This window comes from Equus caballus, chromosome 25, assembly GCF_041296265.1.
Source record: "Equus caballus isolate H_3958 breed thoroughbred chromosome 25, TB-T2T, whole genome shotgun sequence".
Taxonomy (NCBI): Eukaryota; Metazoa; Chordata; class Mammalia; order Perissodactyla; family Equidae; genus Equus; species Equus caballus.
Window position 1 is genome coordinate 36035605 of NC_091708.1, and position 20810 is coordinate 36056414.

At 41.1% G+C, this 20810-nt stretch overlaps 1 protein-coding gene across 26 annotated transcripts in view; it reads right to left on the reverse strand.

Annotated features, from left to right (window-relative positions):
* Nucleotides 1-20810, reverse strand: part of DENND1A (DENN domain containing 1A) — a 514434-nt gene that overhangs the window by 254415 nt on the left and 239209 nt on the right. For all 26 annotated transcript variants that reach the window (XM_070251752.1, XM_070251736.1, XM_070251739.1 and 23 more), the window contains 3 exons: nucleotides 19008-19077; nucleotides 14015-14095; nucleotides 9260-9313 (listed from right to left, as the gene is read on the reverse strand). Coding sequence is in view for 17 of the 26 variants with exons in the window: in XM_070251736.1 (XP_070107837.1) it covers nucleotides 9260-9313; nucleotides 14015-14095; nucleotides 19008-19077 (205 nt within the window). In the remaining 9 variants the exon portion in view is untranslated. The remainder of the gene's footprint in view (nucleotides 1-9259; nucleotides 9314-14014; nucleotides 14096-19007; nucleotides 19078-20810) is intronic.

Genomic DNA, 20810 nt, shown 5'->3' on the forward strand with positions numbered 1-20810 from the left:
TATTGTTATCCCTTTTATTGAGCAATCCTTATGTGCCAGACAATAGTTATTTGGCTTGTGTTCTCTCTAATCTCAACAACCATGAGAAAGGCATTATCATCTCCATTTTATAGATGGGAAAACTGAGGCTCAGGAAGGTTAAGTGGTCTTCCAAAAGTCACCCAGCTAGAAAGGGCCAACTTTCAAAACCAGGTCTCCTGACTTTAAAACTCTTGCTCTACCCACCACACCAACTTGCCTCTTGACAAACTCAAAAAACAAAACAAACAAAAAAGGCAGTCTGAATTCATCAACAAGTATCTCTCTTGCCGGTGGACTGAGGAGTGCTGAGCTAATGATGTCAGGGTGGGGTTTGTTCTGAAGACAGTGACATGGCAGAGCTATTCTCGCAAACAAAAATACAAGGCCCTCAGCTGAGCATTTCAGTAAAATGCTTAACTGCTGATGAATTACATGAATTTTTCTTTTAGGAGAGGATGGAAGTAAAAAGAAAATAGAAATGAGGAGCTTAAAGAAGGCCAGAAAGCCCATTAGCACTTTTGACAGATCCAAAGATAACTCTGAAGCCACCAAAACGTGGCCTCAAGAGTCTGCCAAGAAGCTTCACGCTGGGTAGAAATATGTTACACAGCTTGCCGTCCAAATAGGGAGACACAGCGTCAGAGACAAATCCTGCACCTTATTTTGGTGGGAGAAAAAAAAAATCACAAGGATACTTTTGAGGATGGGGAAGGGAACATTTCTGAAATAAAAACACCACTTGGTTGAGGCATAACCCCCAGGTCCAATCAGGTTCTGAGGGATTCAGGTGCTTGTTCCAAAAGCTCGACACAGGTATGTTAAAAATATGTAACATTTAGCCAAATTCTCTCTAAACTGTCATGTACTTTTTTTGGTATTTCTCATCCCATCTGTGCTGATTACCAAGATATTTGTGTCTAAACAGAAGCTGTCTTTCTTATCTGCTTCCTCCCCTGCCTCTTTCCTTCTGGGATGCCACCCGCCGAGGACAGTGGGAGTGGGTGGGAGTGGTGACAGCCCTGGGAACCTCACCCAGCCATGGGAGCACCTGTGGGGCAGAGGGGACCTCAGCAACTGCAGGGAGGACTTGCATTTCCTACCAAGTCTCATCTCAGAAGAAAATCCCTCTGAGAGAGGGGTCTGCTTCTCCGAGCCTTTAAGCATCCAGTGGCTTGAGCCACAACACTCCTCAATTTCTCAGACCTGCCATGCTTTTTCAGGCCTTTACTTCTGCTGTTTCCTCTGCCTAGAATGCTCTTCTCTTCCTTGAGGACACCCATTTACATTTCAAGACTAAGCTCAAATGTCACCTCCTCTTAGAAGGCTTCCTTGACTCCTCATTTGGCCCTCCATTGTTCTTCCATGGCAATCTCTATATCTTATAATCACTCAGTTACAAGTACGTTTTTCCCACTAGACTGAGGTCCATTTGGGTAGAATGACGTATCTCATCATCTACCAGTTTGATGAAAGAATGAATCAATGAGTGAAGAAAGTAACTGACTGAAGACTACTGCTGCTTAGCTCGAGCGTGAGGCAGTGGCGTAAGAGAAACACACCAGCGAAGGTGGTATATCAGGAAGAACATAGCATTTGACTTCAGAAAACCTAGGCTGAGTTGGATGAAGTCATCAATGACTTAGTAACGGTGAAGGGTCCACAGAAAAAGAATTGGCACTGGAGACTCACAAAGTCAGGTAAGCCAGGTGGAGAAGAGGGGGCTTTTTAAGGTTTCTGTGGCTACATTTACTAAAAGTGTAAAGAAATAGGTGGTTTGTTTATCAAGTAACTGCAGGGGTGGGGCTGGGGGACATTGTTCACAGAAGCAAGTGTTCATTTCACAGCCAGGCCATCCTGTTTCTCAGATGGGTAAGACCAGAGTGCAGGGAATGGGGAATAAGGAGAAGAGATGGCTTCCATGGCCAGTTGTCCTGTCCAGATTGCAGCCAGAACCTATCATGAGTTTACATTTGTAAAGGTATGCCACTCTCCCAGCACTTTGAGTCCATGGAATTAAGTCTTCAACCTCCCATTTCTGTCTCCTATAATCAGTCAATCAACAAACACTTACTTGACTCCTACTATGTGCTTAGTACCATCCTGGGAGCAAGAGTGGCATTAGACCCAGAAACCCAGTGCGCAAAGTTCTGCGGTCCAGGCTATACAAGCTCCAGGGCTGGCTAAGAAGGGAAGATTCAACTCTGCTGGATGGATATGGGGAGAAGACTTGACAGAGGAGAAGATATTTGGTCTGGGCCTCCCAAGGGGGGTTCACTCAGTGGACAGAGGGAAAAGCATATTCCAGGCAGAGGCAAAGCAAGGAAGAGAGAGGAGCTCCAAGCAGGTCAGTAGAGTGAAGGGTAGCGAGCAGGGCAGGGGACATGCTGGGGCAGGGAGCTGGGCTCGGATCTTGCAGGAGCCTAGACTTTACTCACAGGTAATAGGGAGCTACTGAAGGATCACGATATGACTATATTTGATCTTTTTAGAAAGATTTTCCTAGAGGTGCTGTGGAAGGTACACAGGAGAGGGCAAGTAGGAGACAGAACCGTCAGTTAATGGGCTACTGCCATATTCTGGGAAAGAATGATTAAAACAAATACCTATTTAGAGGAGAGCTTTGGATGCGGATGTGACAGATCTCTGTAAAGTGGAATCACAGGACTTGACAATGAATTAGACTTGGGAAGAGGGGGAGGAAAAATCTTGGAGAACCCCCAGACTTCCAGGTTACTGTGTACCACACTTGTCCACTTGCCTAACCAGTTTTTCAAAGGGACAGTCCATTCATTTAATGAAGGATCAATCTTCCTTCTAAAGAACCATCAATCCTGTCAAACACGGTGTCACTGGCCACTTAGTCTTAGGTCTAGTGTCCTGGATTATAATGCCACCATGGCTAAGCCTAAGTAAAAAACCCCTTTATTCCCTGACAATTCACTTCTCTGTGGACTCATTTGCCAGGAAAGGAAAATCTTGTTTAGAGGCACTATTTCCTATTTCACTATGTCCATCCTCAAGTTTAAGCATCCTTTCACTTATGTCCCTGTGAGCATTCTCCTATCCACCTAGCATTTATTACCGAGGAAGGTCTCTGGTTAGCAGGGAGGAGCAGCCAGGAGCTGAGTTGCAGAAGAGGGTGTGCTACACAGGCTCCTTAGACTCTCCAGGCCTCCCTTTCTCATCTCTATGAAGAAATGGAGGTGTAGGTCCTTTCCAGCTTTAATCTGCTGTGGCTCTAAACCCAGACAATGAGGAAGGGAAGGCACCTGGCAAAAACCCCATTTCCCCCAGGAGAAGTCCCATAATGGTTCCTCCCTTCTAGCTGCCCCTGCTGGCTCCTGTGCCGATCCAGGTGGCTAGGGACTTCAGGCTCACTGTGATCCAAGCCTGGGGTTAGGAAGCAGGTGGGGGCAGGAGGTGAGGGTGGGGTGGAATGGGATGGGGATGGGAGGGGATATAGTGGAGCTTAGAGAAAAAGCGTCTTACGTTCAATACCTAAGGGAAATGAGATAATCCCCAAACCAAAGAACCGACTCTAAGCTGGGTACTCCTTGGAGCCTTTGAAACAGATGCTAGTCTGCCCCACGGTCTGTCATTTTATCAGTCTTTGTGACTTTCGGCTTCATACACAGTGCAGATGATAAAGACTTACTGTATGTACTGCGTCTGGAAGAGGCTTCTGAGGCCAGAGGCTTGGTTTTGTCAATGGGGCTTACTTCCTAAAATAACTCCTCCTCAGATTATTTTACCATAATGTCAACCTTTAAAACCCTCAATTGACTTTTTTTTAAAGAAGAATTTAGGTTACCTTAGTTGTGTGGGATTCTCAAAAGGGAATTATAAATTTGGATTCAAAATTGTCTGAGAAAGAATCCCACAAACTCACATAAGCAATCAAATCAGAGAAATACATTATAGAAAAGCAAGCAGAATTCACCCGGAGGTCAACTTTTATCTCTCTGTGTGAATGGGAAACCCATTAGAATAAACAATTACCTGACAACTCTTAAGAGCAACAATGGAATTCTCTATAATCTCAGCAGTCGATAATAGGTCTTCTACCACCACAACTTTGTTTATTTTTGAAAGTCACGATGAGTTCATAAATCTTTCTACATCGTGGCGAATCTTTTGACAAAGCAAAGTCTGGGCAATGTTATATGTAACTGTCCATTCTAAATGCTTTCCTCGCGTCATTAAGCACTTGGTATGACACAAGCCAGATAATTAAGACAGGTTTGCTTAATATTTCAAATAAAGGTCTGTATGATTATCCATTAATCAAAAGTGAACTTCAAAACCTGGCCGCTAAAAAATCCCTTATACCACCAGTTTACAATGTAATTATTAGTACATATCTGTTCATGATCTGTGACTTTTTTTCAATGCAGGTCAACTGTTTAAAATTTATAAAGATTTATGCTCATTTAATTATTGCCTGTATAAAATTCACTCCTACATGTGTTATCTTGATAGACTGAGAAAACCCTGATGAGCAATTACATACTGATAGTTTTTCAGTGAAAAGGAAGAAAATATTTTTACAAAGAAATTGTAGAAATAATGAGAATTAACTTTAACAGGCATCTGAAAGTGAAAAAAATTAATTTTCTATGTTTGCTTTTTATTAACGTCTTGCAGATACACGGCCCAAAAGTCAAGTGAAAGGAACACTTATTTTTTCTTCTCCTGGGGTGGCTGCATTGCTCATTCATTCATTCAGTTAGTCATTTCATAAATATATATTGAGCATCTACTATGTTCTAGGTATTGTGATAATTACGGAGATACAGTGATGAAAAAATGTCGTCCTTATGGAAGAAGAGATGAGATTATACAAATACACAATTAATTTCTTCAGAAGGGTACAGGAAGACATGGAGCCTGAGGCCAGGATGCAGCAGCATCTCAGTGTGGGATTAGATTGAACCGAGTATGAATCCTGGTTTTGGCATTACTGGCTGGGTGACTAGGGCAAGTTACTTCATATCTCTGGGTTTCATTTCTCTTCAGAGCAGGATAACAATCACACCATAAGGCTGCCGTGAAGCTTTCATGATAGAACAAATAGAGCCTGACCTGCTCCACAGTGGGCGTTCAATCAATACCAGCTCCTTTCTCTCCTTCTTACATTAACCCTTCTCTGAAGCCGTCCAGAAGAATATGATATCTGGTGACATAATCAAGTTCCATATCCCAAAGTCCTTTTACCCTTTGCTTAGTTTCTTAAGTTCAGAATGTCCCTTAGAGGAGATAATCAATAAATGTTTACAGAACACCTCCCATATTACAGGTACTGGAGTCCTGGACTCCATTCCTTGTACTATTTCCAAGCTTCAGAAATTCTGATGTCAACGGCACCTGCTAAGAGACTTTTGTGGCCAAATAGGCATTCCATGAAAAGAAAAGTACTGATCTTCACAACCAAGAATGTCAGCAAAAACCTAGAAAGACAAGCTCCAAGAAGTCATGTACCCTAGCCCTCAGCCACAACTCAGCCCTCAGAGGGGTTAAGACTAGAATTCTAGGAAAGCTGAGGGAAGAAGGGAAAGAAAAGGACCACCAAAAGCAGCATCTCTGTTGCACGAGGCATTGAACTTGGAACTTTACATTTAATACTTCATTTGCTTCTCCCATTTTTCTTTATTAGATAAGGATACTGAGGCTCAGAGACTATAAGTAAGTAGCCCGACGTCCCACAGTGATGGAGCCCAGGGTTTGGTTGTCTCCAAAATGCATGCTCTCCCCACTACAGCAGACTATATTGTATTAACAACTCATGGTTATTGCTTGTTTCAATTTGCAATGCAGCGATTTAGTCATTTTAAATTAATCCTTGAAAAATCACCATGAGATTAAAATGCAAACCTCAACATAGCTAGAGCTCAATAGTGATTCTATATCAAAAATCACACAAATTGGTCCTACAAAAGTTCAGGTTCTCCTTAGAGGAAAAGTATTTCCGTTTCATTTCATATTTGTAATGTGAAAAATCGTTTCTTTTCCTTTTTCCTCATGAATATCAAAAGTCGACCATAGGGAGGCAGGAGGGCATAATGGAAAAAAAATGTTTTGGTTCTTTATAAACCCTGAGTCACTACGGCTCTTTTAGGAGCAGACCTTGGACTGGTAATAGTGGGTCTGTGAGCCTTGGGTCCCTATATGTAAAATGGGGCTCATGTCTACCTCTCACAGAGTAGCCATAAGGATTTAAAAGGAACCATGTATGTTAGCAGTCTGGCAGATTTTTATTATTCCCACTTAGAAATAAACAAGGTGAGCCCTTTCCCGGTTTGCAAAAGAGGATTTAGGGGACAATGGGTCACACAGGGAAATGGTTCATCAGTGGCAAAACCACCAGAGGGAATGCAAATTTTTTTAAATGGCAGGGGCAGGGGAGCTGGCACAACATGCAGATGGGAATTGGAGCTGGGGCTATAAAGAAGGCAGGGTTTTTTTCCCTAAACTATTTCTAAACTCAGTGATTATGGTTTTGAAAATTAAGAAATTATCGGAACTTTCAGGTACCTTAAATTGAAGTTCTTAAGGAATTCTCAGTCCTTAAAATAAAAAAATTTAAAAAATGAACCTAACCTAAGCAATAATTGTTATTATTATTTATAATAGCAAAACATTAGAAACAATCTAAATGTCTCTTAGTAGGGGAAGCACAGGTAAAGTGCTGTGGAGACTTCCAGTAAAATATGGTGGGTTAAATACATACGTAAATTTGTTATTTCTTTCTCCTGATACCATGCTCCCCCAACCCAGAAAAGTCACAGTAAAAGAATTTTAAAAGACATAAACCCCCAAGAACAGGAGAAAAGACAGCAATGAAAGAGAGATGTCAAATTTTTGGAAGTCAAAAAGCAGATGTTACTAAAGAAATGGTTCTCAACCTGGGTCATTTGTCTCCATGGGACATTTGACAATGCATGGAGATATTTTTGGTTGTCACAGCTGGAGGGGGGTGACTATCATCAGCTACAGTCACGAGTCACTTAATGATGGGGATAGGTTCTAAGAAATGCATCATTAGGCGATTTCATCATTGTTTGAACATCACAGAGCCTGCTACACACCTAGGCTATATGGTACTAATCTTATAGGACCACTGTGGTACATGGGGTCCATCATTGACCAAAACATCGTTATACCGCACATCAGTGCAGAGGGTAGAGCCCAGGATGCTGCTAAACATCCCACAACATATAAGACAGTCACACACAACAAAAAATTATCTGGCCCAAGCTGTCAAGGGTGCCTACTGAGGTCAAGAAACCAGAGGAGGCTGACTTGGCAGCCCAGAAAAGGCTGAACTCTAAAGCTGGGGCCTGGGAAAGGGCAGCAAGGACCAAGTTAACTCACACCAAAAAGGTTCAGGAATTAGAGACACTCAGAACTCAGAAGGCTAGGGGAAGGGTGCCAATAAAATAAGAGTATTTCAGGGCCGGCCCAGTCATGTAGCAGTTAAGTTCATGCGCTCCACTTTGGCAGCCCAGGGTTCGAGGGTTCAGGTTCCAGACATGGACCTACACACCTCTCATTAGGCCATGTTGTGGTGGTGTCCCAACTACAAAACAGAGGAAGATTGCTACAGATGTTAGCTCAGGGACAATCTTCCTCAAGCAAAAAGAGGAGGATTGGCAACAGATGTTAGCTCAGAGTCAATCTTCCTCATCAAAAAAAAAAAAAAAAAAGCAATCAAGAGCCTGAGTGGTGTTGATTCTCCATTTAATTCTATCACTATTTATAATTTGAGTAAAACATTTTGAAAATGTGTCTTAAGGCTAGGCTAGATATGTCATTTAGCTTGTTCAGAGGGCAAATGTTAACCTCTGCTCCCTCAGACTCAAGTTCATTGCTCCTAAGTCTTTAAGAGACGAGGGTGGAGGTCCTCACACTTACACCCACAAACACTTTCTTTTACTCCCTTAAAAGTGAATATAGAAAAAAAATAGAAAAAGAAAAGTGAATATAGAAATGTAGGTGCCGGCCTGGTGGCATAGTGGATAAGTTCACATACTCTACTTCAGTGGCCTGGGGTTTGCCGGTTCAGATCCTGGGTGCAGACCTATCACCACTCGTCAAGTCATGCTGTGGCAGCATCTCACATAACGTAGAGGAAGATTGGCACAGATGTTAGCTTAGCGATAATCTTCCTCAAGCAAAAAGAGGAAGATTGGCAATGGATGCTAGCTCAGGGCCAATCTTCATCACACACAAAAGTGAATACAGAAATATCGTATAGATGGTCCCCGACTTACAATGGTTCAAATTACAATTTTTCAGCTTTACAATGGTGCGAAAGCTACATGCGTTCCGTAGAAACCATACTTTGAATTGTGAATTTTGATCTTTTCCTGAGCTAGCAATATGCGGTACAATCCTTTTTTATGATACTGGGCAGTGGCAGCGAGCCGCAGCTCCCAGTCAGCCATGTGATCACGAAGGTAAACAACCAATATGCTGACAACCGTTCTGTACCTATCCACCCACTGTTTTCCACTTTCAGTATAGTATTCAAAAAATTACATGAGATATTCAACACATTACTATAAAAAGGGCTTTGTGTTAGATAATTTTGCCCAACTGCAGACTAAGGGAAGTGTTCTGGGCGTGGCTAAGGTAGGCTGGGCTAAGCTATGACGCTCAGTAAGTTAGGGTGCATTAAGTGCATTTTCGACTTATGATATTTTCAATTTAGGATGGATTTATCGGGATGCAACTCCATCATAAGTCAAGGAAGATCTGTAGAAGTATAATTCTACTTGAGTAAATCTACCCTAATAAAGAAATCTTTCTATGGAAAGTTCTTATACAGAAACATTTTATTTACAATAGCAAAAACTAAAAAGCACCTAAATACACAATAGTGAGCGAATAGCTAAGTAAACTACATAGCAAATGGAATATTATGCAGCCAACAAAATAATTCTTATGAATGAAATGGAAAAATGCTGATGTAACAGGTGATTTTAAGATGTAAAAAATACATTCTAAAATGACTAGAATGAGGCATCAACATGTTAATAGGTAATTACCTTTAAGAAGTATGAATAATGATCCCTCCTTGTCTTTATACTTTCTATACTTTTCAAATATTTTCTATTTAATTTTGCTTTTAAAATGCATTATTTTTATAATGGGAAAAAGACATCTTTTTTATTTTATTTTAAAACAAGTGAAAAACAAATAAAAGTAAAAATTTGTTTCTTTTGCTCCAAGTACTCACATTCTCAGGTATGCTGGGAAGTTCTCTGGTATCAGGCACAGTAAAATAAGAATGCTGGAAAAGAAAGGCAAAAGCTATTTATTTTTGCAAAAATATGCAACAAGCACATTATTCAGAAATCAGGTAAATGATCTAAAGATAATTCCTTACTCAGATGAGGAAACAGGGTTTTACTCATAGGAAATGTCTATGGAATATTTTCTTTGGTTAATGTTGGATTGAAGTCAGATGCATTAAATCATCAGTTCAGTTGATGGAATTCTTTTCTATGAGAGAGAAACTTCTTTGGGAGATATAAATGAACAGCTCAAAGAGGGTAAAGGCTAAATTCCCATACAACATTTGCAGGTTTCTGATCACATGAAAGCTGCAGGCTTCATAATTTATTGTTCAATGAGGCAAGTGGACGCTAGGGACCAAATATCTCTAGGTTCACTCAGCAATGGTCTTAACCAACAAAACCTGCCATTTCATTTCAGCGTCTGAGATTCTATACGCCTACAAGCTGCAGGCGAAATCTGCTCCAAAGGCCCCAGTGATGTTAAGGACAATTCTAGCTGAAGGACTGCTGCACCGAGGCCAGCACAGATGGCTAACAGTGGAGAAACTCTCTCTGCTATGCAGGCTCTGCAAATAGGCCCCAGACTTCCAGCGCCATCTCCAGTGAAAGGAACCAAGACTCACTGGAGTTGAAAACCTGCCCTATTCAAAGAACTTTTAAGAGGGCATCTTCAGGTATGTAATAAGTATGTGCCCCTGAGTTAAATGAGAGCAGGATGAACTGATAACACCTCCTCTGTGCTACAAAAGACTCAGAGAACAATGGCAAGCAGGAATGGAAAGAGCCTGGTGCTGGCCAATTAAAGATGAGGTTGTGCAAAGGCCAGGAAAGGTCACATGCAGAGAAGGTCAGCTGAGCCATGGCCTAAGTTCAAACCTGGACCCCAAGTGACATTTCAGGAAGCACCCCACTCCCATTCTTGGACAACTGCAAAATAAGTAGCTGTCTAGAAAAATGAGTTGCATAGGTTTCCTTAAATGAAAGGCCCAGGGAACAAATGCAATAATGACGATAACAACAATAATAGATGAGCTATATGGCTAATACTCAACAGATATTTACTGAACACTTGCTACACTGAAGGCTTTATGCCAGGTACTTTGTAACTATTATCTCTAAATTCCATAACATATTTTAAGATAAATATTATCTCCAGATTACAAGCGGGTAAATTAAGGCTTAGAGAGGTAAAGTAACTTGTTAAGGTCACACAACTAACAGATAACAGAACTAGGATTGAAACCAGGTTTGGCTAACTAGAGCTATGCTCTTTCCGTTATAACAGACTGCTATATCTATGCTTTTTATGGGAAAATTATAGCTAAAGCCACTTGTATTAAAATAATAAACTAAAAAGTAAAAACCAGGCCAGCCCAGTGGCACAGCGGTTAAGTTCACACGTTCCACTTCGGCAGCCTGGGGTTCGCCCGTTCAGATCCTGGGGGCAGACATGGCACCACTTGTCAAGCCATGCTGTGGCAGGCATCCCACATATAAAGTAGAGGAAGATGGTCACAGATGTTAGTTCAGGGCTAGTCTTCCTTAGCAAAAAGAGGAGGATTGGTGGCAGATGTTAGTTCAGGGCTAATCTTCCTCAAAAAAAAAAAAAAAGTAAAAAACAAAATTACAGGGCTGGCCCAGTGGTGTAGTCGTTAAGTTTGCATGCTCCACTTCAGTGGCCCAGGGTTTGCAGGTTCAGACCCCAGGTGCAGACCTACATACCGCTCATCAAGCCACGCCGTGGTGGCATCCCACATACAAAATAGAGGAAGACTGCCACGGATGTTAACTCAGCAACAATCTTCCTCAAGCAAAAAGAGGAAGATTGGCAATAAATGATAGCTCAGGGCCAGTCTTCCTCAACAACAACAAGAAAATATATATATACACATGTATATAAATATAAAGGTAACTTTTAACAAAACCTTCTGCAATGCATTATTCCAAAATCTGTGTCTGTGCCAAAGTATTACCTAGTAAGTATTAAAATAGAGACTATGTCGCATGGAAACTAGTTAATAATTAGTTCAATTTAACAATGAGGATTAAAATAGTAAAAGTAAAATATAAGGTTAAATTTGACACCATAAGATACTAATTTCTATACCAAATGGCTAAAGGGGAGTCCCAGGAAATGTTTGGTAATGGATGTTTCACAAAGTAATGGTTGGCACAGTAAGGGAGAAAGAACAGGGACCAGAGAGGCAGCCACTTAATACTTATGCGATTTTAGGCAACTTCACTTTGTAGCTCAGAACCTCAGTTTTTGAATCTGTAAATGGGAAGTGTAACTAACATCTACTTCAGAACTGTTGTGAAGAATAAATGCTATACAGTCATGTGCTGCACAACGATGTTTCGGTCAACGATGGACCACATAAATGATCCCATAAGATCGGTACCATATAGCCTAGGTATGTAGCAGGCTGTACCATTCAGGTTTCTGAAAGTAAACTCTATGGTGTTTGCGCAAGGATGAAATTGCCTAATGACATATTTCTCAGAATGTATCCCTGTCATTAAGTGATGCATGACTATATAGGTGAAGTGCCTAGCATTCCATAAATGGTATTTCAATAGAAAATTATTATTGCTCTACACTGCTAGTATACATTTCATTTTTTCACAATCACCTATATCAGCTACACAGAAATATTCCCTTGTGACCAAAGACAAAAAGTCCAGCATTGCCATTTTATCAACATTTCAGGCCTTATAATCCAGATAAGACTAGCTCTTCAAAATCAGAAATGCAACATGGTGAGAGGACTTCCTCATGAACAGGAAAGGAAAATATATCTGCCTTTACAGATGCAATGGATTGTAAATAGTGAGCCAATGCAATTCCAAAACCAAGTAGTCCCCGGGCTGTCCTTTGAGATTCTGTCTTGCTCCATTGCCCATGAAACGCTGAGACCAGAGGAGGTCAGAAACATTCCTAGAAACCACTGGCATGAAACAGCTGCACTCCCTCAACAGGTCCTCCTGCCCCTGTGATTGCTTGTCCTTGAGGGCTGGCAGGCACTCAGGGGAAGGAGTGGCCCTTCCTCCCCAGCAGCTGGTGACCCAGTCAGGCTACTCCACAGCTACCTGTCGGATGTCATTACAGACTGAAGCGGAGAGATTAAGCTGCTTGGGACAGAGACAAAGGCAAGGTTGCCTAGCTATATGGCAATGACTGGGCAGGTTTAAAGCTCATTTTTTCATCTTTTCCAGACAATCTTCCATAAGCAAATTTTTGGAATTTTAAGGAAGCAATTTCTTCCTTAAGCAATTTCTTTCTTCTCTTTCTTTCAATACTCATGGCCTAGTGGAAAGAACGTCATCTTTGAAGTTATCCCTCGGTTTGAAAACCCCAATCTTCTCACTTATTAACCACACAACCTTGGATAGGCAAGTAACTTTTCCTCTCTAAACATCATCTATGAGATGAGAATGGTAATATATATCTTGTAGAATTGCTTTGAACATTAGAGACACATACTTGGCATAAATTAGGAACTTAATAAATAGTAGATCTATTATAAGTTATTGGTACTAAAATTGCTTCTAATTTGATCATCACAAAAAAACTTACAAGAAATATTCATTTTCTTTAAGAGGGTAAATATCAAGGTCACCACTGAATATTAACACTGAACCTGGTTCTAGTGAAGCTGAAGACAAAACTCTTTAAATGTTCAGACCACACAACATTGGGGAAATAGCCCCTAGATAATCAATAGCCAGCCAAAGGGTATCCATTAGAGTATTCTGATGAAGGTGGCAACAGGGGTTTGACCCAGGGAATTAGACAATTCTTGTAATCGAAATGTGGAAAAGATCCCCTATTCTGATGCCTTATGTGATAGATGAGGAAATTGAAGCCCAGGAAGTTAAAGGTTTTGATAATCATCACTCAGGTCAGCGGGAAAACTACAACCAGGATTGAAATCTCCCAATTTGCAATTCAGAGGATTTTTCACCCTAGCACACTACAGAACATATAGTTTGTATTTAAAGGAGTTCAAAGGAGCAATTATTACTGTAGGCCAGGGACCATGCTAAGCACTCTCCATCCCTGTCCTCCAGGGGCATACAGTCCAGTGGGGGAGATGGGAAAACAGACTGGTCGAATGTGGTGTTACTAAGATGTGTAAAAGTGTACAAGACGGTTGGGGCAAGGTAGAAAATCTCAGTTAAGCTTGGTGGGTGTCAAGGAGAAAATTTCTCTGGAAATAAAATCTGAGTTTAGTTCTGAAGGATGAATATGAGTTATCCTGGTAAACAGAGGAGAGGCAGTGTTGAAGGTGTAGGGGGCGACAGGATGGGCTCCAGCAAAAGGGCACACACAGCAGTGCTGGGGGGTAAAGTATGAGTTAGGGAGCCCGGGGACAGGGGCTGAGAGGGGAGGCAGAGGCCAGCCGTCTCATTCCAAACCCAGCATCTGCCATCCAGTAGATGCTAATGATGGGATGACAGCCAGGAAGAGAGGTGCCTGAGGACATTTGGGACCCATTCCTTATGGAATACCAAAGAAAGGAAGAAATTCCACTCCCTCGCCTGTCTTGAGCCCAGAGGTTTCAGAGTATTAGGGAGTAGAGGTGGGGAAGGTGCAGACGACAAAAGATGATTGATTCTCTTTGGCTAACTCCTTCTTACTGTTATCAACAAAATGATTTCTCAGTGATTGCTAATATTCTGCCCCGACTTACCACGCTGAGATGAACAGACACTCCTGGGTCAGGGATAGGAAGTTTATGCAGAGTTTCAAGAAGCTCATTCCACTGACTCTCCTGAAAGAAATAAAAGGCCTAAGTAACAAAAGCAACGCTGAGCCCTTAGGCAGAGACCTGCATACACAGTGAGCTGGGGGCCCTCAGGCCTGAGGGGGCTAGGGAGATGCTGGCCCCAGCACAGAAACAGGTTTGATACTCAAGCAGTGTCGGACAAAAGACACTGCTTATGGCTCAATATAAGAGCCAAATAGATCCTCCCACACCAAATTTGACATTTTCTACTCAGTGAGACACCTACCATGACCGCCTTTTATGGATCATATACCATAAGCTCTCAGCACATCTATTCTCTCAACTCCATAGCAACAACTTTTAAAAGCAAACAATCCTAGCTTACAGAGCGGGGGTGGTTGGGAGAAATAACGATGACACTATAGATCTTGTCTTCATCATCATTATCCACAATTAATTTTATTGAGTGTTCACTGGATACACACCGCAGCCTCCAATTATGGAAAGTTAAAAATGAACCACGTACAATAGCATGCAATATAGGATGGTGGCTGTGCATTTTAATTAGTGAAATTGAGCCACAGAGTGAAATACAAAGCAGTACAAATTACTCAATTGAAAACAGATTCACCTTTAAAGTGCTCAAAAGAACATTGCTTACAGAATTATTCAAAAGCCATTTCTCCCACCCTCTGGAATTCTCTGTGCTAATATAATAGGAATAAGCTTACATTTGTATCTAATTGTTATCTGTTTGATCTTCAAAACTACCCTACTTTACAGATTGAAAACTGAGGCTCTGAAGGGTGAAGCAACTTGGCTCAAATCAGCTAGTTAGTAAGTTGCACAGCCAGGAACTAAATGCAGGTTTTCTGTGATCAGGCACAGAGCCCTCTCTGCTGCTCTGTAGCTGTCTTTGGTAGTGAATTTAAGGAGAGGAAAAAGAGGATGAGCCCACATTAAAAGTCTGTTTCAATCTGAACTCTGATACTCAAGTTTCTCACAGAGGAGAGAAATGAACATGTGCACACACATGCATGTTTAATTTTGCTCTGAAACAATCTCAAATTTACCGAATAATTGTAGGACAGTACAAAAACTTTTTAGTTCCTAAACTATTTGAGAGTGAGTTGCCCGCATTATGCCCCATCATCCATAAATACAAAAGACATTCTCCCACATAATCACAATTAGTCACCAAAATCAGGAAATTAACATTGATACCACACTGTCATCTAATCCTCAGATCCCATAAAGTTTTGTCAATTGTGCCAATAATGTCCTTGATAGCAAAATAATTCAGTTCAGACTCACATGTTGCCTTTAATTATTATGACTCTGTAGTCTTCATCAGTTTGGAAAGTTCTTGAGTGTTTCCTAGATTTGTATGAATTTGACAATGAGACCAGCCATTTTGTAGAGTAAAATCTCAATTGTCTGATGATTTCTATCAATTTAGATTTCAGTTAGTCCCACTGCTGATGATGTTCACTTTGATCATTTGATTAATTCATCAGATGTCTCCTGTGAGGTTACTCATTTTTCCTTTTGTGTTTCATAAGCATTTTGTGGAGCAATATTTTATATAAATATCCCATTCCTCACGAAACTTTTAATTTATCTATGTACTTATTTAGATCAGTATGGACACATGGTTTCCTGTTTTATTCAATGGATTGTAATCCTTTGCTATCATTATTTGTTTTGATGCTCAAATAGTCCCAGATGTGACCAGTGGGAACCCTTTGCCCCTTCAAGCTCATCTTTGTGTCTTTCTGACATGTCCTCCTCATGTCTTGAGCACTTCCTTAATTTTTGGCTCAAAAAGATTTTCCAGGTTTATCTTATACTTTCCCTGCCCCAGCCCTGGAATTAGATATTTCTTCAGGCTCCTTTTAGTGGAAAACAGGTTTTAGAAACCAGGATTTGGGCGCTAAGTGTCCTCACTGCTACTTGGGTATTGCTGATCCAACACCCTTTCAGTGGCTAGAGCCAGGGGATGTATTACATACAGAGACCCACTATACACATTTACATCTCTATTCATTTCTATATCACATCTACTGAAAGCCATGATTCATACCAATGGCTCTAATCCCATTCCAGCATAGGAATCAGTCTAGTTTCCTCCCTTTACATATTTGTAGTTAATTCTACAAAAGTGAAAAATATTGCCCCTATTTTCTTAAAATAAACCTTTACTTATTTGTATGTAACCAATCTTTTATCACTGTCCCTACCTCCCTTTCCACCTAGATGCCCTCCTTGCCCTGATCCAACATTGACATCCCGTGCTGGGCCACCACTGTCTACCTCCTTCAACAAAAAATGCCCTCCCCTCCCCAGGCTCCAACACTCCAATGTTGGGCCACTGCTGCTTCCCTCTTTCCCATTGTGGATCCCTCTAGATCCCAGTAAACTTCTGACATCAAGTGCTGAGCCACTTCCACCACCGTCCCACATAAACAACCACCTTGTCTCTCAGGCTCTGACACCCTCAGCCAGGCTGCTCCCTGGCTCAGATGCCCTTCTCATCCCTGCCATCCCTTCCACAGGGATGATGCCCTCATTGCCCCATTCAGGGTGTGACAACCATGCTGGGTCAAAGACTCAAACAGACACCCTCATCACGTAGCTTAGGCTCTGATACTCCATGCTGAGTTGTCACGGTCACTCCCCACCCCTCTAATTGAAGCCTGCCATGTCCAACCTTCCCCACAACTTTTGGACTTTGGGAGGGGGTTCTGTTTCTTTTAATAATAGCTCTTTCCTCCTGTTCGAATCTGATGACCCATCCCTTGCAAATAATTGAGCAGTTGTAGGTAGATTCCCTACAATCTGTGTCATAATTCCTTTAGCTAGAAGAAATTTAATAAAAAAAAGTCCTGGGTACAAGGAACCAGACTCCACTAAAACACATGACTGATCTCAGTGTCCAACACTCTGAGAGGCAGGGTCCTTACTGGGGCAACGGTCCAGAGGATTGGTACATCAATTTTACAGGGTAATAATCCTGTCTCCCCTACTTGTAGGTTGTACCTATCCAGCCTTTCCTCTATGACAAGACATGTTTTTAAAAGTTAACTAAGTTTGTTTTCTTTTTAAACTGACTGGAGGATAAAATGGAAGGAAAAATATGTCAAGAAAAAATATGTGAGTCAATCTCCAGTTCTAAGACTGTTAAGAGTCTGCATGTTATAGAATTTTATTTACTAATGACATCCTTCAAATCTGAGTGAAAACCTGAATGTTTGACTAATGTGAACTGTGAATCAGAAATCGACGAACAGTCCCACGGTGGCCTTCTAACTCATTCATCAAAGAGTAAATCATTTCTTTTATGACAGAATGCCCTGATACCTAAGCATCCTTTCAGGGTGAACATAGTGATCTAGGGAGCCATTTCTATTAGTTATTCTTTCCATTTACTGTGGCCTCTGGAATACATTGGCTGGTGAGTAAATCTAACTTGAAGGAAAGATTTATCCATTATACACACAATTTCCACCTTTTCTCCAAAACAGCATTTTCCAAAGTGTGTTCCAGGAAACGCTGGTATCTCAGAATGTTAATATCTGGTATGGAATAAAAAGGATTTGGGGGCCAAATGAGATGGGAAACCCCAAGTAACACAGATTTGTCACTGCAGGATTCCTCAGAGCATACATTACGCGACTCTTAAGGAGATCCAAACAAAAAACAGTTTTCCCTCTCCCCAACCCCAATATTACTGAACTGTGGTACCCTTCTTAATGGCGCATTTCTCAGTACTATTGTTCTACAGAAAACATCAGGGGAACAATTTCTCTAACATTTCATAATAATGTATCACTTTAACTAAAAATCTTAGGCCTTTTACAAAAAGAGAAAATGTAAGAAGTTAGATATATGGACAAATGTTCAACTCATCAATAATCAAAGAAATGCAATTAAAACAATGAGACTTGTTCACTTGTCAAATAAAGAATGAATTCAACAAATGATACTGGTGAGAGTATGGAGACCAAGACACTCTTGTACATTGCTAGTAAAGGGTATCTTTTAAGAAAACAGTACAATTCTTTTGCAAAGCAATTTGGTAAATGTTTTAAAAATGTTTGACCTTAAAATGCTCCTCTTAAGGAAACGACCCTAAATGAAGAAAATGCTTTATGTGCAAAGATGCTAATGGCTGTATTTACAACAGTGGAAAAACTTCAAATAATAAAAATTCCCAACAATAGAGAAACATTTCAGCAAATCAAAGTACATGACACAATGCTATGCAGCCATGAAAAATATTTACAACATTTTTACCAGCATGAGAGAAATGCTTCTGTTACTATGGCACCTGAAAAATGTGGGCTACAAAAGTCTAGCTATAGCTCCACTTGACCCTTGACATCCATGGAAGATACTTCAGCATATCATTTCTTCCAAAGTACAGGAAGGTATAGCTGAACTTTTTAAGTAGTTCTCAAACCCTTAAAAAAAGTCACTGTGAAAGCACAACAAAGCCTTAGTGAAACGGGACTCGGGACAGCTGGCTAGGTCACTTGCCAGTTAAGTGTGTTACTCACAAATTCCAGCTTTGCCGTATGACATGAACAATTCAAACTTGTGCCTCAGCAAAATCATAATTTAATACATGTCATGAACTTGGAGGCCTGCTTGGGAATATTAGGTATTGTGAATATTAACTCTCTGAATGCTAAAGGTCTATTTTTTATTTAACTCAAAAAGTAAAGGAAGAAAACATCTCCAAATGCTAGAAATACTTATTTTAGGGAGGGGGGGCACTTATCAGGAGTGATTTTTCTCCCTCTTCCTACTATTTTCTGAATTTTCCAAACTTTCTATAATAGGTATGCATTACTTTTTTGGTAAATGTTTTGATGAAATATAAGGCATGTATTACTTTCATAATCATAAAAATTAAAGTTGACTTGTTAAAAAGAATAAAATAAAAGGCAAATACCTGTCCTTTTGTCGTGTAATCTGCCAAGATGTTAAGTAGCTTATAAAATACTTCGAACCAGGGGAGATAGCTGGGGGAAGAAGAGGAAACATATGAAATATTAGTATGCATGTCAAAAAATTTAACCAGGAGCTAATTCAAGACTGGTACATTTCAGTTTTTCTCTATATCCTGAAGAGTCTCCCGGTCATAGGCTATGCTGGAAACACAGACTAGTAAAATGCTAATTATTTCTAGGATTTTAAAAAATTGCCTGGGTGAGGCAAAGGACTGAATATCCATTATAAATTATTCCCATGCCTCAGAGCTAGAACAGGCTCATAGAGAAGAAATTCAAAGCAGACTCTGCAATCAGGAACCGTCTCTGAATAGCCCCCGAGGCCTCTCCCACCACACCTACTCTTTCCAGGAAAGCTTCTATTCAAGTTTCTCATGATTGGACACACACAGCCACACGCACATATAGCACCTCACTGCTGCCATCTGCAAGGTGTCTCAAAGGCCCCATGAGCCGAAAGCACTCATACTGTTACATCAAACATTCTACCTAAAATGAACCCTCTCTATACTTATTACAGGATGAGCTCTTATTCTCCATCCCTACTGCCCTCCACTGGGTCCTGACCATCACACCCCTTAAGTCCTGCAGCAGCTGGTCCTGACCTTACTCTGCCCTCTGTGCGGCTCTTAGAATGGTCTTACAAAATGCAAATCTAAGTAGCACATTGGATTAAATTCCTGCAATGGTGCCCCATCACTAGAGGACTTCTTAGGATGGTGTTTGGGGCTCTTCACTGTGTGGTCCGTGACTGTCTTCTCTCTACTTACCCACATACACACTCCTCTCATTGCAGCCTCACTCTGAGAATGTCCAGGCATCCTCAAGCCTGCCTGAGCCTGCAAACACTTGGCCCTTTTCTCTCTGTGACCTTCATGGTCTAGTCTAGCTGATTTCTACTCATCCTCCTAACAGTCCCCTACCCTTTCCCTGTCCCAGCCTCTCACGCCCTAATTCCCTCCTCTCTGTGCTGCCCTGGTCACAGTATACTCCTGTTATAACATTCCACACACCACGTGGCACTCAATAGCATGTCAGTCTTTCCAACTGACTGTCCGCAAACAGAGAGGAAGGACCACGTCTTTCCTCACTTTGTTTGCCCAGGGCCAAGCTCAGAGCCTGGCATGCCCTCAGAGTTCAGTGTTGACTGAACAAACGGAACGAAACAAAGACTAAGAGCAAAGGCACATTAGTGCTAGAGAATTGTTAAAATACATCCCCACTCCTGAGAAGTTTTGTCACTTAATTTAAATGGCTTTGTTCTCCATAGGAAACTTTTCCAAAGCGACATCAAATAGTCCTGGAGAAGAGTGTCGTACCAAGTGCCTGCCGTCCCGCTCACTTCCGCCCTGCTGAGCTAAGTGTCCGCTAGTGATAGAGCCGGACACAAAGTGGAGTGCTGATGCTGTACGACTCCCTCCCGCCAGGCAGAGGGAAATCAGCACCCTGTACAGATTACCAGCTGTACTGCGGAGGGTAATAAATGAAGTGAGAGGCAATAGAGAGGACAGATAAAGTGCACAGCTCTCTATCATTACGTCTGTCTGAAGCCAGCACATGCTACTGTAAAATTTAAGTAGCTTATCAAAATATACTGATAAGCAACTTAACTTTTCACTTCTATGACAGCATTATCACTTATGTTAATATGTTTCAATCAGCTCTGGCAGCTGCATATTGACTATTACAGAGCAAATGACTGCTGCCACTTTACACGGCATTTACTTTGGCAGAGCAATGTAAAC